The 23,537-nt window shown below is 45.5% G+C and overlaps 1 protein-coding gene and 1 pseudogene across 3 annotated transcripts in view; both read left to right on the plus strand.

Moving 5' to 3' along the window:
• The window catches only part of ARHGAP17 (Rho GTPase activating protein 17), a 57,015-nt gene extending 44,534 nt beyond the window's left edge, over positions 1-12,481 (plus strand). The window contains exons 18-20 of one of the 3 annotated variants that reach the window (XM_045300191.1): positions 1,263-1,883; positions 4,459-4,507; positions 11,630-11,714. In XM_045300191.1, coding sequence (XP_045156126.1) covers positions 1,263-1,883; positions 4,459-4,466 — 629 coding nt within the window. In that variant the 3' untranslated portion in view covers positions 4,467-4,507; positions 11,630-11,714. Of the gene's footprint in view, positions 1-1,262; positions 1,884-2,683; positions 2,732-4,458; positions 4,508-11,629 lie in introns of all 3 variants that reach the window. The other 2 variants (XM_045300190.1, XM_004705707.2) reach the window with 2 other exon arrangements.
• A 1,249-nt stretch (positions 12,482-13,730) lies between these two features.
• LOC101652519 lies at positions 13,731-15,070 on the plus strand (annotated as a pseudogene).
• The last annotated feature ends 8,467 nt before the right edge of the window (positions 15,071-23,537 follow it).

The following is a 23,537-nucleotide window of genomic DNA, read 5'->3' on the forward strand; positions in this document are numbered from 1 at the left end:
TGAATCAGGTGCCGCTGTAGCACACGGTGAATCAGGTGCTGTTGTAGCACATGGTGAATCAGGTGCCGCTGTAGCACACGGTGAATCAGGTGCTGCCAGCCTCACAGTCGCTGCTGTCTTTGCAACCAGAGTCCGTCCATCCTGTTTCTCGCTTCCCCTCTACTTGACCAAGTATGCTGTTCTGCCCTCCTGCACCCAGTCCCTGGGACAAAGTCTCACCCGCCTCAGTTCTAAGGAACTTTCTGGCTGGGCTTCTTCCGAGATAGGTTGGTTTGTTCCTCTGGTACTCTCCGTACTCTTTGCCAACATCATGTTTCAGTTGTATCAATTCATGTTGTATCACCTTAACCTGTTCATATGCATATGAGGCAATTAAAAATACCCGGGCTTCCGTCAAGTGCACATTTGTCCTCACAGTGACATCTTGGCTCTTAGCACTGTGAAGGGGTCTTTTGTAGCAAGCAGATGCCTCGTTGAGCCTTAGCTTTTCCCCCACATGAAGTGGGCATTATGATGTCCGTTTTGCAGGGAGCTTAAGAAAACTTCAGGGAGACGATTTATGTATAGGTCCCCACTAGGTTTAGAGACATGCCGGGTGAATGATCCATTTTCCTTTCTTTCCTTGGTTTCCTTCTCTCTTTCCTGGGAGATGGGTGGGATCGGAGCAGACTTTGAAAGATACGAGTCTGCCTCTCCCATGCCTTCCTCTCCGCTCTGGCCTCAAATCGGGTTCCCAGACCCGTTGCTTTTCCATCCTGTCAGAAAGCCCCTGCTAGGCTTTAGCCCATCTCTCAGTGCCAGGCTCCTGGCCCTCTGTGACACTGAGCTCAGCTCGTGTTTGGTGGGGGGCGGCCTGACACCGCTGTCCTTAAAAGAAGTCATTTAAGATGGCTTAGGGCAAGGGGGCCACGGTATAAGGAGACCACGTGTGCCTGGGGCTTGCTCGTCGGACCCGTTCTTACTGTCCTCTGTGATCCGTGCTCACAGGACAAGAGAGCAGAGAGCACGGAGAGGTGGTCTGACAGCGGAGCAGCCTCTCAGAGTCTGCGTTGGTTAGCCAAAGCTTTCCTTTAAAAAAACAAAAAACAAACTTAAACTGACAGGTCTTTCAATTCATATGTGTATATAACGTACTTGTTTTAAAAACAGGTGTGTTATTTTTCCAGAGAGAATTAGATCGCGGCATGGTAAATCTTGGTGGCCTGGTTGTGGAAATGCTGTGCTTACTGAAAGGTGTCTTGTTGTTTTCCCCCTTTGTACAGCTGTTAAAAAACCTGCGCCGGCACCCCCGAAACCAGCAAACCCACCTCCTGGCCATCCTGGGGGCCAGAGTTCTCCGGGGACATCTCAGCACCTCCCCAGTCTCTCACCCAAACCGCCCACCAGAAGCCCTTCCCCTCCCACTCAGCACACAGGCCAGGCTTCGGGCCAACCCTCGGCCACCCCCCAGCTCTCTGCTCCCCGGAGGTACTCCAGCAGCCTGTGTCCAATACAAGCTCCCAGCCACCCACCACCACAGCCCCCGACCCAGGCCACACCTCTGACACACACCAAACCAAGTAGCCAGGCCTCGCCTAACCCCTCGGCACTGCCCAGTGAACGTGGACTTGAGCAGCCTTCTCATACCCCTCCGGAGACTCCAACGCCCCCCAGTACGCCGCCCCTAGGCAAACAGAGTCCCGGCCTGCTAGCTTCCCAGCCCCAGGTGGTGAGTAACCCTGAAACTACACAGCCACACGCCGGAACCTTACCAAGACCGAGACCAGTACCAAAGCCAAGAAACCGGCCCAGTGTGCCCCCACCCCCTCATCCTCCTGGTGCCCACTCAGCTGGCGATGGCAGCCTCACCAGCACAGTACCCACAGCCTCCAAAATAGTAACAGGTAAGTAGGAAGTTGTTTCCAGCAGTTTCTGTCCCTCTACCTGGCTTTTGATCTCCCCACTCTCTTTAGGCATCGATTGATAACAGGCATCAGCAAACTGCGCCTGCGGGCCAAAGCTGGCCAGCAGCCGGTTTTTTATGAATAAAGTTTTATCGGGACACAGCAAAACCCATTCATTGAATTTAGTCATTTCTCTGGCTACTTTTGTGCTAAGACAGCATCGTAGACACGCCCTTATAGAGACCGTGTGGCCCACCGAACCTAAAATATTTACTATTTCTGGCCTTTTACAGGAAGTTTTCTGACTCCTGACTTACAGTTTTGTTATTTAAGAGTTATCTTTAGTTACATTTTCTTAAGTAGAATGAGCATAGTGATTTTTAGTGTAGGTGGAAGAGTTGTATATCATGTGAGTGAAATTCATTTCTTAGTGAATTCTTCATCAAAATACTTTCCTTCTAAGAAAAAAGGTGCTTCGAGTTTTAGACTCCTTACTTCCTACGGCCCAGATTTTTTTAAAATCAATTTTGAAATACACATCTGGGCACTCGAACCCAACAACTGTCCCATACGGGTTGACTTCTCAGCTGAAAATAAGCCAGTGCTGAAACACCCAAAGTTGATGCCTGAAACAATGAGATTGCTCTCCCCCCTCATCCCCCCACTTCTAGGCATAAAATGCATTTATATATAATTTCAATATGTTATGATTGGTTAATAACTTTTTTCTGATGACACATCAACTTTTTTTTTTTAAACAAAAGCCACATCGGTTTGTTTGTTTGTTTGTTTCCTAATAGATGCCCTTCCTAATGCCCTCACAGGTGGGGAAGGTTGCCGGGACTAAGGTCTGTAACCACCCCCAAGCAGCTTGTAGCAACAGCCCCAATGCTCCTGCTTAGCTGTGTCTTGTGTATGTGCTTTGACTGTGCTCAGGAGCGGCCATTTGACCCCAGGCCATGGCCAGGTAGACATTGCTTTCGTCTTCATCCGAAGCACTTGGAGCTGCAATGCTCCCGACTGAAGAAGTAGCTGTCAGTAGATTGAAAGTCCAGTTTCCGCATAAGATGCTAAGGACGTCCTCTTTTTGGTTGGTAAGCCTCTCACGGGCATTCTGTTTTCGGTATCATTGACTTGCCGTTGATTGGCTCCTCAGCCGCCAGCAAAAGAGAACTCGGGGGCAGTCACCACGGAGGAGCGCATCCTTTGTTCATGGAGCTTTTCCTTTTTGCTACCGTGAGTGCAAGTAACTTGCATGGAGCTTCTTAATTTGATGCTTGAACTTCGTAGGACCAAACCAGCAGCAGCAGCCATAAAACAGATGCTCCCAGGGATCCCACACCCCGTCCTCTTGCATTCTAGCGTGCTTACATTTTGCTCTCTATAACTAAATGAGATTTTTTAAAACGTGCTTTGGGGCTCATTTTAGTCATGGCTTTAGGTTCACGGCACAAGGCTTTCCTTAGGGCGTACAGTCCTCTCAATCAGCTAATCTGAGCCATAAGCCTTTTGTGGGGGCTACTTAGCCCACCAAAATTCTCACACGTTGGTCAGAGTCAGACTTTCTATAGAAACCCCCAGGGGAGACGAGGGTTCCGTCTCTAGGAGGACACGTGTTTTTCCACTCCCTAGCTCCTTAGGGACTAACCACAAAGTCTGGTTGCCTCCCTCTTGGGGTGAGCATGAAGGTCATTTACACAGTGAAATGACTGGCCCCAACAACCTAAGGACGTCTGAGCCTTGCAACACTTGAATTCTTGTGACCCACCAAAATTATATTCTCTCAAATCGTGCCATTGATTTAGATTTGAGAAGACCATGAACCAGAGTCATGGCTTGTTTGTTTGTTTTTTTTCTCTTTTCAATATCATTATCACTTGGGGTATATCTATTCCAGAAGGTTATTTTCTGGGTCTGCTCCAACACTGGAATGCACTGGACTGGGCTGGACTGCGCTTTATAAATGATCAGACAAGCGACATTATACTTTTGAAAAATACGTCCTTAACCTATTCAGAAAATATTTTAAAAACTAATCAACGCTATAAATTCTCCTAACTCAAGAAATTCCAGGTCACCACAATTTACCTTTGTATAACAAAAATTAACCTATAATTTCTTTAAATTCCTGCGACTACCATTGAAAGGCTATAAAAGGCCAGCATTTAGGATGTACGAGTCTGTGCCAGTCTTGGATATAGCTAGTGGGTACTGCAAAAAGTAAAAACACAACTCCCTTGGACAAGATGGCTTTTTATTATCGCTTGTTTTTTTCTTGGAATTCTTAGATAGACACATTTGTACCAGCAAGTTATTAGCTTGAGTGGAATTAAAGCCTGCGGGATGGAGACAAGCTCTGTGGGGAGATTACTGCTGCCAAGCAGGTTTTGGCTGACAGGGTCTGTCAACTTAGGGGAGTTTGTGGTATTCTTTTGAGCCTGTTCTTAATTGTTCCTCTAGAAAGCAGTAAGGTTTTAGCTTCCCTGGTTTAAAAAAAAATTGATATCTTACTGTTTTGAAGTAGTAGCTTTTAGAAAAGAGTATGCTAATTTAAACATTTTATTAAATAATTTAGATGTATGACCTGCCCTATTCAGTAAGAACTGAAATTGGAATATTTAATGGTAAGGAAAAAGGCACCTGATTGGCCGAAGTGTTTTTGCTACTTTATGATCATATTTGTGTACTAATGCCTGTTACTAACTGTTCACCCTAACCTTGCCCGCTTGCCTCCCTACTAATAGTGCATGTACTAAAGGAAGACTGGCTTCATTTGTGCTTGCTGCCAATTACTCTGAGCACTAAGCATGTTCACCGGGCTAGCCAGATCACAGGGCTGGCCAGGTCACAGGGCTGGCCTTACTAATACTTTACACGTCTTTTCTTCTCTAGACCAGGTGGACCTGAGGTGTAATAGCAAGCATATACATTTTAGAGGGGACACACCGGAGTGAGAATGACAGCACTTGGTGTAGCAAGGCATACCCTGGTTGAACCATCTGCGACAGTCGTTGGAGAGGTTAAATTAGATCGATTCAAGAACACCGACAGCAGTTCGTAATAGACAGTGGGTCTGTAGACAGTAGCTGTGTATCTGTATGTTGATCTCGAAAAACTGTTCTTAATCAGGGATCTGAATTAGATTCCCACATCAGCACCTCAGAAGAATCAGGTGCTGGAGGTCTGGGGAGCAGCCAAGAGCATCTTTGTCGTGACTGTGATGTGTAGGTGATTCTCTTAGAGCACCACATTTGTTTTCCTTCTACTGGTTAGTTTATGGATCACAAAGAAAATTCTCTGGAGTAAGAGATACTTCTTAGTGTCGTGAACCTGAGATTCCCCATGAATGATTCATCCACTGCATGATGGATAGACCCAGTGACCCTCATTAGAAACTGGACAGGGCTGGTTTTCATTTCAAAGTTGAACTTTTAAAATATTGTAGAAAGTAATTTATCGAGAAATTAGGATAGCTATCCAAGAAAGTCATAGAAATAAAAGTAATAAGTCACCTTAATTCAAAAAATGGAGAAGTCCACTATTCATATTTCCCTATGTATTTTCTTCGTGCTGCGTTTTCCCCAGAAGGTGAGGGTATGCGTGGTCATCATTATTTGGAATATACGGATAATAATACTGTATTTTTATTTTACATTCCACCATGTGTACTCGCCTATGCCACACTATACTTTTTAATAACCATTTTTCTGAAACTAGATGTTTTATTCCGCATAGCTGACACGTAAGTGATGTCTACTTTTTAGTGACGGTTTATTCTTAATAAGTAAACATCAGAATCATGTCATCGTAAATATGCAGTAAAACTTGAAACCAATTTCTCTTTTAATTAAAATAATAAAAATTTCCCGCAGCCCTAAGAACTGTCGAGGAGCAGAAGGAAGCTAGTTCGTCCTAGTCTACTGTCCCGCTGTTGCACCTGCAACATTTCATCTCAAGAATGTATTTGGATCCATCAAAGTGCCGAGAGGTGACCTTGCACTTTAAGAGGTGCTTTACAACCATCAGCACATGTTCAAAATTATTGAAGTAGCAAATCCACCTTCCAGAGCCATACCCAAATTATAAAGCCATGCCCATTTGGGGCCCTTTCAGAGGGGTCTGCATGCTGGAAAAAGATGCTCAGTATAGGAAGAAACCTGGGTCATAGTTCCCAGAGCCCCTGATCAGGGAGAAGCCATAGCTCAGAAACTGAGGCTAGTTAGCAGTAGGTGAGGGGGGGTCTCACACCTTTTCTTTCAAATATGAGGGGCCTTCAAAAAGTTTGTTTAAAATGAAATGAAAAGATCACGGAATTTTCCTGCAAACTTTCTGAAGCCCTCTTGTGTGAATGTAGCTCAAAGCAATCCATTCAAAGACCAGCCGCTTTTGAAACACATACAATGAAAAATGATGCTGTGTGTAGGTTAATAGCCAGAGAGTTTTAGAGGCATTTTAAAAAAAACGAAGTAGACTTCCTGCAAGTGTCTTTCTAAAATAACCTGTTTCTCCTGTTGATCAAAATGAACGAGTGTTTCAGACACCATCCATCGCCTCCTCAGAAAATGGCTTTTCTTTAAGAACCTTTCCTAAGGACCTAAAACTTTGGGGCAGGGGCGGGGTGGGGGTGGGGGTATTACGAACCAAAGTCCAACCTGTAAAACCTGTGCCAGGCCTTCTTCTGTCCACTGTCGGCCGCTGCAGGGCAAAGCACGTCACCTAAGCGTTTCTCTTTGTATCTAGACGTGGACTAGTGCCGTCAGGTGACAAGTCTGTATGAAGCACTTCGCAGGAGCTACTATTTAGAAAATGCTCAATCCGACTGTCTATTTGATTCAGGATTCATCTCTTTCTGGGGGCGGGGAGTTGGCTTTGTACACATGTCTGTAATTCTCACCACAGAGCCCTGGTGGCACAGTGGTTAAGTGCTGGCAGCTAGCCCAAAGGTCAACTGCATTGTGGGCGAAAGACTTGGCTGTCACTCCCGTAAAGAGTCGCAGCCAAAAAAAAAAGAGTCGCAGCCTTGGAAACCCCGTGGGGCAGTCCTGCCCTGTCTACCGGGAGTCAGTAGGAGTCAGAATTCACTCGATGGAAGTGGCTTCTTGTTGTCGTTGCCCTTCAGGGACAGACAAGAGTGAGAGTGAGAGAGAGGGACTGAGGAAAGAAGTTCCCCTGCCCACCTGGGACACCCCTGGGACACCCTGGAATGGTCCCTGTCTCCAGACAAGGCAGGTAGCAGGCAGTGCATGTTCCCACTGTACACCTTTTCCCTGCTAAATGCAAGTAATGCGTGCTCATCATAAATCCTTAGAGAAATACAAGACAGTACAACTGCACACATCACTGGTGCTATGCTTCAGGAAAAGAGAAAGGCAACAAGTTTGACCTCTGAGAAAGGTCCGTGTCTTCTACGGACATTAATACAAGTAGACATGGAATTCACTTGGACAGTGCCCCCTCTGCCCCAGCCGCAGGGCCTGTCCATCCCATAATACCACTTACAGTCAAGCCCACTCAGTTCTGACTCCCGGCAAGCCCAGGTGCGTTAGTGCAGAACTGCCCTCCGTAGGGTTTTCCACGGCTGCTCTTTGGCAAAGAGATGACCAGACCTTGTTCTTCCAAGTCCCGTCTGACTGAGCTCAAACCTCCAATCTTCCGGGTAAGCAAGTGCTGAACCCATTGCACGGCCCAGGGGCTCCTCTGTCAGTTTCATGGTTTCTAATCAACTTTTTGGACTGGCCACATTCTCTGTGTTGTTGGGTTAGGATAAAGGTAAAGGGTGGGACTCTGTAGGGGACTTCCCGCACCATCTTTGCCCTACAGGCACAGGTGCTAAGGTCTATAGGAAAGGAGGTTTGGGAGATGGTTGGCCCGAATGGCTCTTTATTCATTTTTCCACCAGCCAACCACAAACTATATTGAGCACCTGCTATTCACTAGCCATTCTGCTCAACACTGAGGATTTGCACCCACTCCTCACTTATCAACAGGGTTAGGGTCCAAAGTCCAGGCCGTTATGTGAAAATGAAACAGAAGATGGGTACAGCATTATGCAACTGTCAAATTATATCATGACGCCATTGTCAAAATTGCATCTTTTTTTTAAATCATTTTATTAGGGGCTCATACAACTCTTATCACAATCCATACATACATCAATTGTGTAAAGCACATTTGTACATTCATTGCCCTCATTCTCAAAACATTTCCTCTCCACTTAAGCCCCCGGCATTAGGTCCTCATTTTTCCCCTCCCTCCCCGCTCCCCCCTCCCTCATGAGCCCTTGATAATTTATAAATTATTATTTTGTCATATCTTGCCCTGTCCGACATCTCCCTTTACCTACTTTTCTGTTGTCCGTCCCCCAGGGAGGAGGTCACATACAGTTCCTTGTAATTGGTTCCCTCTTTCCTACCCACTCTCCCTCTACCCTCCCAGTATCGCCACTCACACCACTGGTCCTGAAGGGATCATCCGCCCTGGATTCCCTGGATTTCCAGTTCACTGCCAATCCCCTGAGCATCTTGGCCCAGCCGAGATTGTACATATGTTAGTCATCACAGGAAGCTGCCGTTTCACATCACACCTCAGCATTCTTTACTGCCAGGCCTATATCCTAAATATGCAAACTTGTCAGATTGAAGATATTTAACCATTGTCCTAAACGCAAAGTGTTGAATAACAAGCCAGTTGGTCAGTGGGGAGTAGGTGTACCGTGAGCAAAACATGTGCCCTCCGGGTCCTCCTCCAGCTTCCATTTGACTAAGAACAATTCCAGCGTGTCCTCTGTTTGGGGCATACACAACCCCCTGACAGCATCACTGGAAAGTACAATTCAGTTGGTTTCACGAGATCCATAAGGCCCAACTTGTCTGAAATGACATTCCACACCTGAACTCTTTCTTGACTCCTTCAAGCCTTGTCGCATTTGAATCGACAAGCCTCCCTATCGGGCAGAGTAGAATGCCCCCTGACGTTCTCAGGCCCGTAGTCTCTGCAGAAGCAGCTTGCCCCATCGTTTCCCTCGAAGCAGCTGCTGTACCCATACGGCCAGCCTTTGGTTAGCCGCAGAGCGCTTAACCACTGTGCCACCCAGTAAATCTGAAAGTGATGTGTTTCAGAAAATTGGCAGCCAAGGAAGTCTTACGATTGGAAAGATAAACATGGTGCAGGCAGCCATCCCCTTTACAAAATCAGACCCTGACGGTGGCATCAAGCCCACTTATGAAGGAAGGTGCTGGGAAGAAGTTAACTGAGCGCTAAAACAGTGACACGGCCCCTTTGGGGTCAGATTGGGCAGAAGGAATGAAGGGGGTTCATCCAGAGAATTCTAGCCCCAAGTTTGGGAAGGGAGGTCCCTATTCGGAGGAGAAAGCCTAAGGAAGGGATAGTCGAGTCGAACATCAGTGGCCGGCTGAGCATTGAGATGAACTTAAATCTGTATTGTCTCTGGTCAGCCCTCCCACCCCCACCCCTTTTTTTCCTACAGTCTCTCAGTCCCATTAAAGTTAAGTAAGAGCACTCCCAAAATGAGCTCCTTCGGTCTTTTCATCACCAAGAAATCCTGTTTCTCCCACCCACACCATGAACCATACATCCTTTTATGGAAAGGGAATCTTTGGTTTTCAAATCCAGACACATGTGGATGGCATTTCATCCAGGAGCTGGCTGGACACGTCCGCTGTCCACACCAGTTAGGCCGGGCTGTTCATCTTAGGCCAGGTACTATTCCGACGAGCACCGTTGGCACTGCCCGGGCTGTCCTGCTTGCTGGACATGGAACTGCCACCCCAGGGATGAGCCCCAGCATTTAGCTTTCCCACTGCTCAGATTCCCATTAAACTACCTGGGAAAATGTAAACACAGTTTTGTTTCTTTTCATCTTGATGACCTCTGACGTTTCGAGGAGAAGGTGCAGCCCACATGCCAGCCACTTCCAGAATGTACCTGAGGCATGGTGCGGGGCAAGCCTAGGGGGATGAGTGCCCAGATCCTGATGTTACGGCATGTCAGCCACTTGCAGGGTCAGCAGTACTTACAGCCCGGAACTGGCAGGCGTGGGGATGGGGATGGGGACAGTGAGCCTCCCAGAAGTGCCGGGCTTTTGCTAGCTGTGTGTGCTGTGGACATAGTATAAGTGATGCAGAAGCAACTTTGCATCACAGCAAGTATACAAAAGCAGCTCTTTTTTTTTTTAACTTCTTTTTTTGTCCTGGTAAACTATGAACTGGCCGATTCAGTCTCTTTTACACGAATAGCTCATTGGCATCAATTACATTAGTCATGTTGTACAGCTATCACAGGGCCATATCCATTGCCAGATTTGCCCTTCCTATTAGCAGATACTCAAGGGAGGGTGGGGGGAGCCATGAAACAAAACGGGGGCACTCCCAAGCACTTGATTCCTGTTTTAGTTCAGACCCTGATCCTCCTCAGGATCCAATAACCTGGCAGAATACAATTACAACTAACCTATCTCGTAGTAAAACTGCAAATACAGCTCCATATCTTTATAAAGTCGAATTCATAGAGTTAATCACGACTCTTAGTAGCCTGATCGGACAGGATAGAGCTGCCCCTGTAGGCTTGCAGGACTATTACTCTTGATGGGGCGTATAAAGCCTCATCTTTCTCCCAAGATGCAGTTGGTGGTTTCCGACTGCTCATCTAACAATTAGCAGTCCAAAGAGTAACCACTACTCTCCCAGGATGCCGCTCCATTTCTTTATAGCAAGCCCAAATATTTGACAAGGCTCTCAAACTATTAAGAACCCTCATCGACTTCTACCACTAAAGAAAGAAACCCTTCTGTCTCCCCCACATGACCATGGTCTTCTTGCAGGTCGTGTCTATTGCCCCAGCAGGTAAAATGATGCCTGGCATGTGGGAAGGGCTCTGCAAATGTTTGTTCAGTGAATAGGCCAGAGACCCGTGTGCCTTTCTGGGGAAAGGGCTATGGTTGTTGAAGGTGTCTTTTGTGAGTATGGGAAAGAGGAATGATAGCTTCAAGACGATGTATTTGTGATCCTGCTCATAACGTTCTAGCCAACCTAATAAGGCAGGAAAAAGGAATTGGAGGTTCACATATTGGAAAGAGAATATTAATGTTAGCAGGAGATTTAGTGATCTACCTCAGTAATTGTCTGTCAAGCAGGGATGATTGTGCCCCCTAGATACATTTGACAGTATCTGGAGAGATTTTAAAGAGAATTGTCACACTGGCGATAGGGAGGTATCATTGACATCTGGTGAATAGAGCTCAGAGATGCTCCTAAGCATCCTGTAATGCACAAGTCAGCACACACACACACACACACACACACAAAGATGTCACTAGTGAGGGCATGGCATTTGTAGCAGGCAGAATACCCATCAGCCTCTGAGAGATTCCTTCCCATGAAGCTCCTATTCCTGCAGCCCAGATACTCAAAGTTTCAAGTGGTGCATTAGAGAAATTGGTAAGATTAGCTTTCCCCAATGAAAGCAGGAAGGTTCTCTAAGGTCTGCATCTCACCTCTGGGATACAAGGTTAGAGAGCCCCCCATCAGAAGGTAGCTAGCTCTGCCCGCCAGCTCCCTGCAGGCTCTCCAAGGCTTGACTCTGACTTTACAGCCTGATGGCCCCTCTAGTAAGGGCTTGTGTGTGTGCATGGGCTGAACCATAAACTCGCCAGCCTCTCTCTTCTCAGACCACCATCAACTGGCTCCTCCTGTGTTACTGATACCATCTCTCCTTGTGTTTTTGTCCAGATGCCAATTCTAGGGCTTCCGAACCACTTCGCAGCATCTTTTCTGAACTGCATTCAGACTCAGCAAGCAAAGACGTGCCCGGCCGCATCTTGCTAGACATGGACAATGAAACAGAGAGCACAGCCCTATGAAGGAAGCCCAACCTTGATCTCAGCCACCCGAAGGAGGGAGTGGAACCAAGACGGACAGAAGTTGATCTCTTCAGACCCAACAGTGAAAAGCTTTCAGTGGGAGCAAAAGAAGGCCTTCCAACACTAGGCTTGGCCTTCTTCACAACCTGGGTACATAGTGGAGGCTGCCCCGGAAAGCTGCATGACCTGTGTCTGGAAGAGGTTGACTTTCTTTAAATGGGAAAGAAATCATGCCAAAAAAAAAAATTAAAGATACCTAGGATGGAAAGAGTATTACTGCCGAGATATGTGTAGGCAACTTTTGTCACTGCTCTTAATTCAGGCAGCACCAACAACAATGTGGACAGGATACAAAGCAATGCGTTAACTATCTATTTAATAAAATCCATTCATTGTACAGGTCACTTCCTTCCTGCTACTGGGACTTTCGCTCTTATATCTTAGGCGGGAAGCTCCTCTCCTCCCAGACGTGCTGCAGAGTCCTTTTGTATTGAGTATGGTCTATTTTCCTCGCCCCCTCAAGACCTGAGCATTGGTGGGGACCACTGGATTCGTCACCTCATCAAACTGGATATGACTTGTGCTTTGTTGGATTGCCAGCTGGAGAAAGAAATGTCCCATCCTTTTTTTAAAAAAATGTAATTGCTACTTGATAAGAACTGAGCATCATTCTAGTTTCATGTTTCATTTGAATTAAATATACCTGTGGTTTATATGAAAACGTCACGATTCTTGGTAGAACTGTGGAATGTATGCACGTGTGTGTCCTTAAACATACCAATGATCATATAAGTGGTAGCATTGTGTTCTATTTTACAAATGGTCACCATGAGTTAGAGCCATCTTAACGGTAGCTAATGGTGTGTGTGTGTGTGTGTGTGTGTGTGTGTGTGTGTGTACACCTGCATGCGAGCTGTCATTTAACCAAATAGGATTGCGATGGTGACTTCATGGAGGCCCTCATTGTCATTGTAGGTGTGTGAAAAAAGAGGAGAGGCCAAACTATGAAACCAGCCACCACTTGCCCTGGAGATCTTCCACACTGACCATGCCTCAGCGACTGTTACATGTTTACTACTCTGCCCTTGATCGAACCAGTCCTGATACCCCTTCCTTTTCCATCTAGAGATGCTCAGACTCCTAACTGCTCCTTCACAGCAGTGATCCCGACTGGTCTGATACATAAGTGAGAAGCTATTCCTTTCCATGGGTATTGCCCACTTCTAATCACCAGAATGCTCTCATGCCCTCTCCAACATTCCTCTCTCCCCCAGATGGAAGTGCATGGGAAAAGCGATGGGGAATTAGCGGCAAAGGGAGACAGATGGCCTAGGTGACTGCTCTGATGATGCCCCTGCCTTTTAGCAAAGAGCCCTTCTCTCCGTGCCGGTCCTGTCCTGGTGGCCCAGGCATAGCCGTTCTGTCTTGTAAAGAGAGGAACAGACTCCCAGGACTGGCTTCCCCAAACATTCCCTTCCTCCAGCAATTCACTCGGCTTATCAATTGTCAACCGCTTCCTTTGGAGACATTGCATTTCCTGCCACTATGGACCGACTTCAGTTTGACTGCAAAAGTGCCGTCCATCCCCTCAACTCAAAATTTCCTTGTGCTTTCTCCTGCAGTCTTCTCTATACATCCTCACTACATTTAATAGCTGTGCCTATGAACCCATTTCCCCATCTTTTAAACTTACATTTGCTTAAAGTTCTCTCTTCCCCTCCTTATACAGCATCTCCACGAAGTTATTTTCCTCTAACACCCCTTATGGAGCACCCTTAAGAAAGAAAGTGAGATATCCGAACAGATTGCTTGTCCATTTGGAGCCCCAACCCCATCCATCTCAATCTTCAGAAAAATGAAAATTATTTGATTGTGTCTGTCAAAAATAAGCACCAGCTTTTTTTACAACAGGAGATTGCTGCCAGAATACAGGTGTCCGTGAAAACCATCGCAAAGACCGCTAACCCCAAATGGACAAGGAAAGGACTCATATCAACATTGTCGTCATTGGATGCGGCGATTCTGGGAAGTCCGACAACCGGTCACCTGATCTACAAAGGTGGTGGGGTTGGCAAAAGAAGCTACTGAGGTGAAGAAGTCTCCTTCAAATATGGCTGAGTCCGGGATAAGCTGAAAGCTGAACATGAGTGTGGCATCGCCATTGACGGTCCCCCCTGTGGAAATTTGAGGCCAGCAAGTACTATGTGATTACCCTCGATGCCCCTGGACACAGAGATTCAGGATCACAGGAACAGTGCAGGCTGACTGTGCTGTGCTCATTGTTGCTGCTGCTAGTGAATTTGAAGCTGGTCTCGCCCAGAATGGACGGACCCATGAGCATGTCCTTCTAGCTTCCACCATGGCTGTGAAACAGCTCATTGTTGGTGTTACCAAAATGGATTCCACTGAGCCACCTTACAGCCAGAAGAGATACGAGGAAATTGTTAAGGAAGCTTGCACCTGAATTAAGAATATTGGCTACAACCCTGACAGTAGCATTTGTGGTTGGAATGGTGACAACATGCTTGAGTTGAGGACTCACATAGATGCCTTGGTTCCGGGATGCAAGGTCACCCGTCAGGAAGGCAATGCCAGTGGTACCACACTGCTTGAAGCTCTGGATTGCATCCTGCCAGCAACTCACCCAACCAACGTACCCCTGTGCCTACCTCTTCAGGATGTCTGCAAAATGGTATTGGCACTGTCCCTGTGGGCAGAGTAGAAACTGGTGCTCTGAAACCTGGCTTGCTGATCACCCTTCCTCTAGTGATCATTACCACTGAAGTTGAAAGCTGTTGAAATACACCATGAAGCTTTGAGTGAAGCTCTGCCTGGGGACAACGTAGGCTTCAATGTCAAGAACATCTCTGTCAAAGATGTTCCCGGGGCAACGTGGCTGGTGATAGCAAAATGACCCACCAATGGAAGCAGCTGCCTTCACTTCTCAGGTGACTAACTATCTTGACCCATCCACATGGCCAGATCAGTGCTGGATACACACCTGTGTGGGATTGTCACACTGCCCACATTGCTTGCAAGTGTGTTGAGCTCCAGAAGAAGACAGGTTGCTGTTCTGGTAAGAAGCTGGAAGATGGCCCCAAATTCTTGATGTCTGGTGATGCTGCCATCGTCGACATGGTGCCTGGCAAGCCCATGTGTGTGGAGAACTACCCTGCTCCGAGTCACTCTGCTGTCCGAGACATGAGACCGACAGTTGCTGTAGGTGCCATCAAGGCAGTGGACCAAAAAGGCTGCTGGAGCTGGCAAGGTCACCAAGTCTGCCCAGAGGCTAAATGAATGTTACCCCTAACACCTGTCACAGCAGTCTTAATCAGTGGGGGAAGAATGGTCTCAGAACTGTTTGTCTCCATTGGCCATTTCAGTGGAATAGGAAAAGAGTGGTTAATAATAGCAATGCATTGTAAAACGTTCATAAGTAAAGGAATGTTTGTGGGCCATCCATTTCTTTTGTGTGTGTGGCAATTTTAAGTCACTAGTTTTTAAAATCAGTATTTTTTAAATGGAAAACGACTTGACCAAAAATTTGTCACAGAATTTTGAGACCCATTCAAACAAAGTGTAACGAGAAAAATAAGCACCAAATAAGCATCTTTTTCTCAGATGTGGTGAGCTGTGGTGTGGTGTGTGCCGAGGGATGGGGCATGGGAGCTCAATGTAGAAGAGTCAGTTATCACATCTGTGTGTATGAAGAAAATGAGGCTGAGCCACAGAGCCAGCCGTGGCATCTGAATCTATTGACTTTCTCGTCTTTATGACTGGTCGTTATCCTGCCAGGGGAGCTGTGGCATCCCTGGGTCTCGGTCCCCTAGCACTACACAGGACCAAGCCTCTTCTCATTCCCATGGGTAGAGAACTCTGTAATCTGAGTTCATGGTGCCCTTCCCAGGAAGTGTTGGTCTCCAGGAGGATGCTACCAGCTATCTCCTCCCTCAGATAGTCTTCTTTAGTTGTCTACAGACATTTCTGTGGCATTCCTCCTGAGCTTTCTTCTACTTTAGCACTTGATCATTTTTTTGACCAAGCACTTTGGGATCTAATGGGTGAGAACGGACCACCAGCTCCCTGGATTGTTTACCAACTATTCAGATGAAGTAAAAGCGATCAAATCCCCTGGCACCCTGGGAGCTATGTGGGCAGACCCCAATTCTCTTTTGGAACCTCAAGCCCAGTGAGTCCCACAAATACTGCTTGTTTCACAGTTCTGGAGGCTAGGAGTTTGAACTCAGGGAGTCCTCAGGGCCAGCCCATCTTTGGCATCTCCAGAGCAGCAGTTCTCAACTGGGGGTCAAAGGACCCTTTCACAGAGGTCACCCGATTCATAACAGTAGCAAAATGACAGTGATGAAGTAGCAAAGAACATAATGTTATGGTTGGGGTCACCACCACATGAGGCACTGTGTGAAAGGGCGGCTGCATTAGGAAGGCTGAGAACCCCTGGTCTAGAGGAAGATGTTTTCTTTTCTCTTCCAGCTCTTTGGTGGCACCAGGCAGTCTCAGACTGCAACTACATCACTCCACATTTCTGCCCCCCCCTAATGTGGTCGTTTTCTCTTTGGGGCACTGGAATTAATGAACAATGTCATTCATACCACACGCAAGTAAACTTTTGCTGGAGATCATTGTAAATGATTGTATCACTACATTGACAGGAACTGCCAGAAATTCAAGTTAGATTTAAAAGAGGACACGGACAGAGTAATATTATTGCTGATCCCAGATGGATGTTGGCTAAAAACAAAGACTACCAAAAAGATGCTTACTTGTGTTTTATCAAATACCTAAGCATTCAACTGTGTCAGTCATAGCAAACCATGGATAGCATTGCAAAGAATAGGAATTCCAGAACACTTCATTGTGCTCATGTGGAACCTTTACTTGGACGAAGAAGCATCATTCAAGCAGACCAAAGAGTACTCAGCAGTTTAACATCACAAAAGTGTGCATCAGGTTTATACCCTTTCACCATACGTATTCCACCTGTCTGCTGAGCAAACACTCCAAGAAACGACCAAATGGAGAACATGTCACCAGGATTGGAGGAGGTTTAAAAAACAAAACACCTGTGCTGTGCAGGTGACACCCCCTTGCTTGCTGAAAGGGAGGAGGATTTGAAGGACTTAACTGATGAAAATCCTACTACAACCTTCAGTGCGGACTCCTCAATATAAAGAAAACCAAAATCCTTATAACCGACCAATAATATTAAATGGAGAAAAGAATAACCTTGTCAAGGATTTCATTTTGTTTAGATGCACAATCAATGCTCATGGAAACAGCAGTCAAGAAACAAAATTTTTTAAATCATTTCATTAGGGGCTCATACAACTCTTATCACAATCCATACATACATCAATTGTGTAAAGCACATTTGTACATTCATTGCCCTCATCATTCTCAAAACATTTGCTCTCCACCTAAGCCCCTGGCATCAGCTCCTCATTTTTTCCCCTCCCTCCTCGCTTCTCTCTCCCTCATGAACCCTTGATAATTTATAAAGTATTTTTTTGTCATATCTTGCACTGTCTGACATCTCCCTTCACCCACTTTTCTGTTGTCCACCCCCCCCACCGAAGGAGATTATATGTAGATCCTTGTAATCGGTTCCCTCTTTCCTACCCACCCTCCCTCCACCCTCCCGGTATCACCACTCACACCACTGGTCCTGAAGAGATTATCCGCCCTGGGTTGAAACAAAAATTTTTTTTAATGAATTTAAAAAAACCCAAGACAAATAAATGTTTTGGGCAGTGTGGCAGTTACATAATCTGTCAACGAGCGAAGGGGTGGAGTCTAGCCTGTCAATCAGGTCATAGCCAATAAGGCCTCTGTGTGGGTATGGCCTTCTGACAATTCCTGTCTTCCTCCCTGGAGGGGGTACACTCTGCTACACATTCCAGATGACAAACCACATGCAACTATGCTGATGGCAGCCAGATTCCTGGAGCTGAAGGAGCCAGATGGAAACCCACGCCAGCATTGAGATGCTTCCACTGCCACTGGATCCACAAGACCACCCACTGACTGGCCTGCGTTTGGCATCATTGCATGTGCTATGTGAGTCTAAAGAGATATTTATAGACTCGTATTGGACATACGTGCTAATATTGGACTTAGGGACTTGATCTGGAATAGGCTGGGATGTTTTCTCAATATGAAATTGCTTTTTTTTTTTTTAACATTTTATTAGGGGCTCATACAACTGTTATCCCAATTCAAACACACATCAATTGTGTAAAGCGCATTTGTACATCGTTTCTCAAAACATTTTCTCTCCACTTAAACCCCCGACATTAGGTCCTCATTTTCCCCCTCCCTCCCCGCTCCCCCCCTCCCTCATGAGCCCTTGATAGTTTATAAATGGGTATTTTGTCATATCTTGCCCTGTCCGACGTCTCCCTTCACCCACTTTTCGGTTGTCTGTCCCCCAGGAAGGAGGTCACACACAGTTCCATGTAATCGGTTGAAATTGCTTTTTGATATAAAGCTCTCTCTTACACACATATGAGTGTCTCTGGATTTGTTTCTCTAGTCAACCAAGACTAGCAAGGCAGATCTGGTGTACAAGATCTCTTTAAAGTGTTGAAGAGCAAATTTGTCACTTTGAGAATTAAGGTGAACCTGCCCCATACCATGGTATTTTTAATTGCCTCATCTGCACATAAAAGTTGGAGCAGAGGGATTAATTAGGAAGACCAGAGAAGAATTGATGCATTTAATTATGGCATTGGCAAAGAGTATTGGAAGTACCTCAGACTTCCAGAAGAACAAACCAATCCGTCTTGGAAGAAATAACGCCAGAATACTCCTTAGAAAAGAGGATGGAGCAAGCTCATTTCACATACTTTGGACATGTCATCAGGAAAATAACATCATACTTGGTAAAGTAGAAGGTCTGTGGGGGGAAAAAGACCCTCAATGAGATGCATTGATAACAGCGACTGCAACAATGGGCTCCAACACAACAATTGCCAGGATGGTGCGGGAGCTGGCTGTGTTTCGTTCTGTTGTACACAGGGCCCCTATGAGTCAGAACCAACTTGACAGCACCTAACATAACCAGTAGTCAACAACCATTGAGTCCATTCATGGTGACTTCATGTGCTCCCGAGGATTTTCAGTAGCTGATTTTTTGGAAGTAGATTACCAGGCCTTTCTTCTGAGGCACATTTGAGTGGACTTGAGCCATCGACCTTTTAGTTACCAGTTGAGCACTTAAAATTTGGTACCACCCTTTGACTCCTTGGTTTCTCTACCTGTGGTCTATACCTACCGTTTTCCCACCTGCACTGTGACTTGATGTTCTTTAACCACATTCCAAAGGCTTCACCCTCTTCCCACAAATCCTAGTCTATCACCTTGGTTTCCCAGGGTGCCAAGTTTCTCTGTGGCTCAGTCTAGGGTTCTTGGATCAGTGTTGCAGCATCACTGCACAACAAGGATGTTTGGGCTCTCACTTTTCTGATCCATTGATGGCTTTGTGGAAGAGGCCAAGTCTGTCCTGCTGAAGACACTCACTCCAAGGCAACCAGAATGCAAATGTGACCCAAAGGATGAGGCTTTCAGGTAAGAGGAATGAGACAAAAGAGTGGGAGAATTGCGCACCTGGGGGCAGAGTTGGAGAGTTGGGCCACCTCTTTTTGGAAGTCACATGTAGAGGTGTCTGTAGCTCACGGTGATTTTGTAAATCCAACCCACGGCCATAGTGGCATGATATGACCACACTTCTCAGCCAGTCCAGAGTTATGGTAGCTTTGGGGGGCCTTATTTTCGGGGAGGTCTTATTTTCGGGGGGATGCCTTCTATTTCAGCAAGAGGCAAAACTAAGTAGGTCTTATTTTCGGGGGATGTCTTACTTTCTGGGAAGCAGGGTGTCATTTCTGAAAGAGCGTATTCTCTTTTACTCACTCTTAGAAACATAGCTCTATAGACTCTACGAAGCTCTACAGAGAACTTTTTTCTATGTATACCCTCCACTCCCAACCCCACTTGTTTTCTCTAGCTCTGTCACTCTCACATACATATAAACCACACACACCGTCAGTTCTTATTGCTATGTAGCAAATTAATTTAAACGTAGTGATTGCAAATGTCATACATTTACCATATCACAGTTTCTGTGGGTCAGGAGACCTAGCTAGCATGGTTAACTGGATTCTCTTCTTAGAGCTTCACAAGGCTGCAATCAATGTGTTCACCGGTGCTGTGGTTTGATCTGGAGTCTCCAGTGGGGAAGATTCACAACGAAGTTCCTTCATGTTGTCAGAAATAATTCCCTTCCAGTTGCTGGAAAGAGTATCCTCGCGTCTTCTAGTCATTGTTTGGGGGCCTCCCTCAGTACCTAGAGGCGTCCTGCAGTGCTTTGATGGTTGGGCTTCCCAGTATGACTTCTCATGTAATCAACTCAGCAATGAGTCTCTACAATGAGTCAAATAGCAAGACAGATTTATATAATGGAATGTAATCACATCAGTGATATTCCACCATTATTGAAATATTCTGTTAGAAGCAAGTTCCACATTCCCACCCATACTCAAGGGGAAGGAAGTTCATAAGACTAGAAACACCAGGAGGTGAGAGAATATTTGATACTTAAAAGAATCCAAACCAAATTTATCTGGGTTCTGTGTCACTGTCTCTTTGTACATTTGAATTCATTTGTTATGCAAAATAGATCTGAATGATTTTAAAAGCCTATATTTGCATATCAAATCTCCGCACTTTTTGTTTCCCACAGGACTTCTAAAATTAAAGCCCTGGTCTTTGATTAATTTTATTCATATCCTCCAGGTGAGTGTTGAGTTCTTACTCTTCCACTAAGTCCTCAGGGACTTGCAAACAGATCTTGAGTGAGGAGACAGAAAGATGTCCTGAGAGGGAGGCGATGTGAGAGCAGAGAAGGGATGCCCATATGTCCTAGTCAAAAATGGCTCCTGCAGAGGGCTGGCTTTTGCAAACGCTGGGAGGTAAGAGATAACAAGAACCTCAATGAGGTGAGCCATGGGCAAGGAATGAGGCTGGTGAGGTAAAGAGGAGACAGAAGGAAGAACCCGATCATTCATGTTTATGTTGCCACAAGTGTAGTAGGGAGCTACGGAGGGTAGAAACTACAATATAGAAAATGGGCTGTGGTTGGATCCAGATGGAAATCGGGGATGTCTTAGATGAGAGCTGATACTGACCTAAACTAAAAGAACAGGGAAGGCGTGAAGTGAATAGAGTAACACATTCTTAGAGAAGCAAATGGAAGCATTTGGGAATTGCTTTCGACTCGTGCCCAGAGGTAAGCACTGGTCACAAGGGCAGCCCTAAGGACACATGTTTATGATCAAAGAGGACTGAGTCTCCCAGTTCCCAAAGACAAAGAACAGGGGACAGATCAGTACTTGGTCACCGTCACGAGCTCAGACCTCAGGTTCCTAATTTGGTGCAGGAATAGGGGATGTTCGTGGGCAGGGGTGAAGAGCCAGACTGGTGACAGGGGTATTGGGATGAGGTAAGAAGCCAGATGACATTTGTGTTCTGATTGTCATTTATTCATTCTTCCACCAGACGCTGTGCTACACCTAGGTGTGAATTACCTATGACACCAACATCCACGTGGTCTTTCACTCTATCTAGGAAAATAGTTTAGCAACCAATAAAAAAGTTAATGCATGCTTTAAAGGCCCATTTCATAGTGGGGTTGAGAAAGATTTCCTGCAACAAGTGACATTTAAGTGGAGATTAGAATAGGAAAAGGAAGTGGGAGAATTATTGAAGCAGAAGCAGGAACAAGGACCTATGTATTGAATATTTAAGCATACTCACGGGTGCCCACTAAATGCCACATCCCATGCTACGCCCAGAGAGGAGAGCGAATAGGAATCATATGACGAGCTACAGAGAAAGTGATCAGAGTGGGCGCTGGAAAGAGGCTGAGCCACAGGGGAGTTGTGATTTCCACCAAGAAATGGGAGCTTCATCATGGACGTTTGAGGAGGTCATCGATGAAATCTAAGCAGAGGACTGACTTATCAAATTTACATTGAGAAATTCCACTCACCTGTGACTGGAGTATGAAGACTTTGCTTTTGTTTTTTAAAAACCATTTTATTGGGGGCTCTTCCAGGGGGCTCGTACAACTCTTACCATCATCCATCCATCCATTGTGTCAAGCACATTTGTACATTTGTTGCCATCATCATTTTCAAAACATTTTCTTTCTACTTGAGCCCTTGGTATCAGTTCATTTCCCCCCTACCTTCCCTCCCTCATGAATCCTTGACAATTTATAAATTTTTTCATGTCTTACACCACCCGCTGTCTCCCTTCACCCACTTTTTTGTTGTCCACCCCCCTGGGAGGGGGTTATATGTAGATCTTTGTGGTCGGTTCCCCCTTTCTCCCCCTGACCTTCCCCTTCCCCTCCTGGTATTGCTACCCTCACTATTGGTCCTGAGGGGTTTATCTGTCCTGGATTCCCTGTGTTTCCAGCTCTTATCTGTACCAGCGTATGTACATACTCTGCTCTAGCCAAATTTGTAAGGTAGAATTGGGTTCATGATAGTAGGGGAGGAAGCAATAAAGAACTAGAGGAAAGTTGTATGTTTCAGTGGTGCTATACTGCACCCTGACTGGCCCCTCTCTTCCTTGTGACCCTTCCGTTAGGGGAAGTCCAGTTGTCTACAGATGGGCTTTGTGTCTTCACTCTGCACACCCCCTCATTCACATTGGTATGATTTTGTGTTCTGGGTCTTACCTGATCCCATGGACACCTCATGATCACACGGGCTGGTGTGCTTCTTCTATGTAGGATGTGTTGCTTCTCAGCTACATGTCCACTTATTTATTGTTGATGAAGCCTTTTGATGCACATAAGTATCTTATTTTTAGGAGGTCCTGGCCATCAATTTTGTCTTTAACGGTGTATGTTTCTTTGCTCTGTTTGTTAGTATGTCTATGCCCTGTAATAAGCACCTTACATTTTCAACTATTTTTCCTTTTTCTGTTTTTTAAAATCATTTTATTGGGGGATCGTGCACCTATTTTTTTATTGATGATTTTTACAGCTCTGTTTACTCTTCAGTATTTGAAAGTGCTACACTCTGATCCATTTAGAGTTCATTTTTATACATGGAGTGAGGGATGGGTTGTTCATTCTTCTGCAAGAGAATCAATTTGTTGAAGAGACTCTTTCCTATTTAAAGTTTTTTGGTCTTTGTGGACAATCAGTTGTTTGTAGGTGGATGGATTTGTTGCGGCATTTTCTCTTCTGTTCTATGCAACAATTATTGTACCAGTGCTAAGCTATTTTACTACTGTGACTGCATCATAAGTTTTAAGATCAGGTAGCGAAAGGTCACCTACTTTGCTCATGTTCTTAAAAAGTAGATTTCTTATCCTGGGTCTCTTCCCTCTCCAAAAAAAACCTAGTAATTAGTTTTCCCATTTCATTAAAGAATGAAGTTGAGATCCGGATCCAAATTGTGTCATACTTACAGATTTCTTTCAGTACTATTAATATTCTCACAGTGTTAAGTCTTTCCATCCATGAACATGGAGTGGTCTTCCATGTATAAAGGTCACTTGTAATAGTGCTTTGTAGTTTTCTTTGTATGGTTTTGTTTGTTTGTTTGTTTCTATGGTTAGGCTTATTCATAAGTATTTCATCTTTTGTGTAACTATTATAAATGGTGTCGGTTTCTTGATTTCTTTTCATAGTTCTCTTCATTAGTTTAAAAGCCAACCTCACTGTCCTCGAGTCAGTGCTGACTCAC

The sequence above is a fragment of the Echinops telfairi genome, unplaced genomic scaffold, assembly GCF_000313985.2.
Source record: "Echinops telfairi isolate 266 unplaced genomic scaffold, ASM31398v2 ScPeMD7_5;HRSCAF=22, whole genome shotgun sequence".
In the NCBI taxonomy this organism is placed as follows: Eukaryota; Metazoa; Chordata; class Mammalia; order Afrosoricida; family Tenrecidae; genus Echinops; species Echinops telfairi.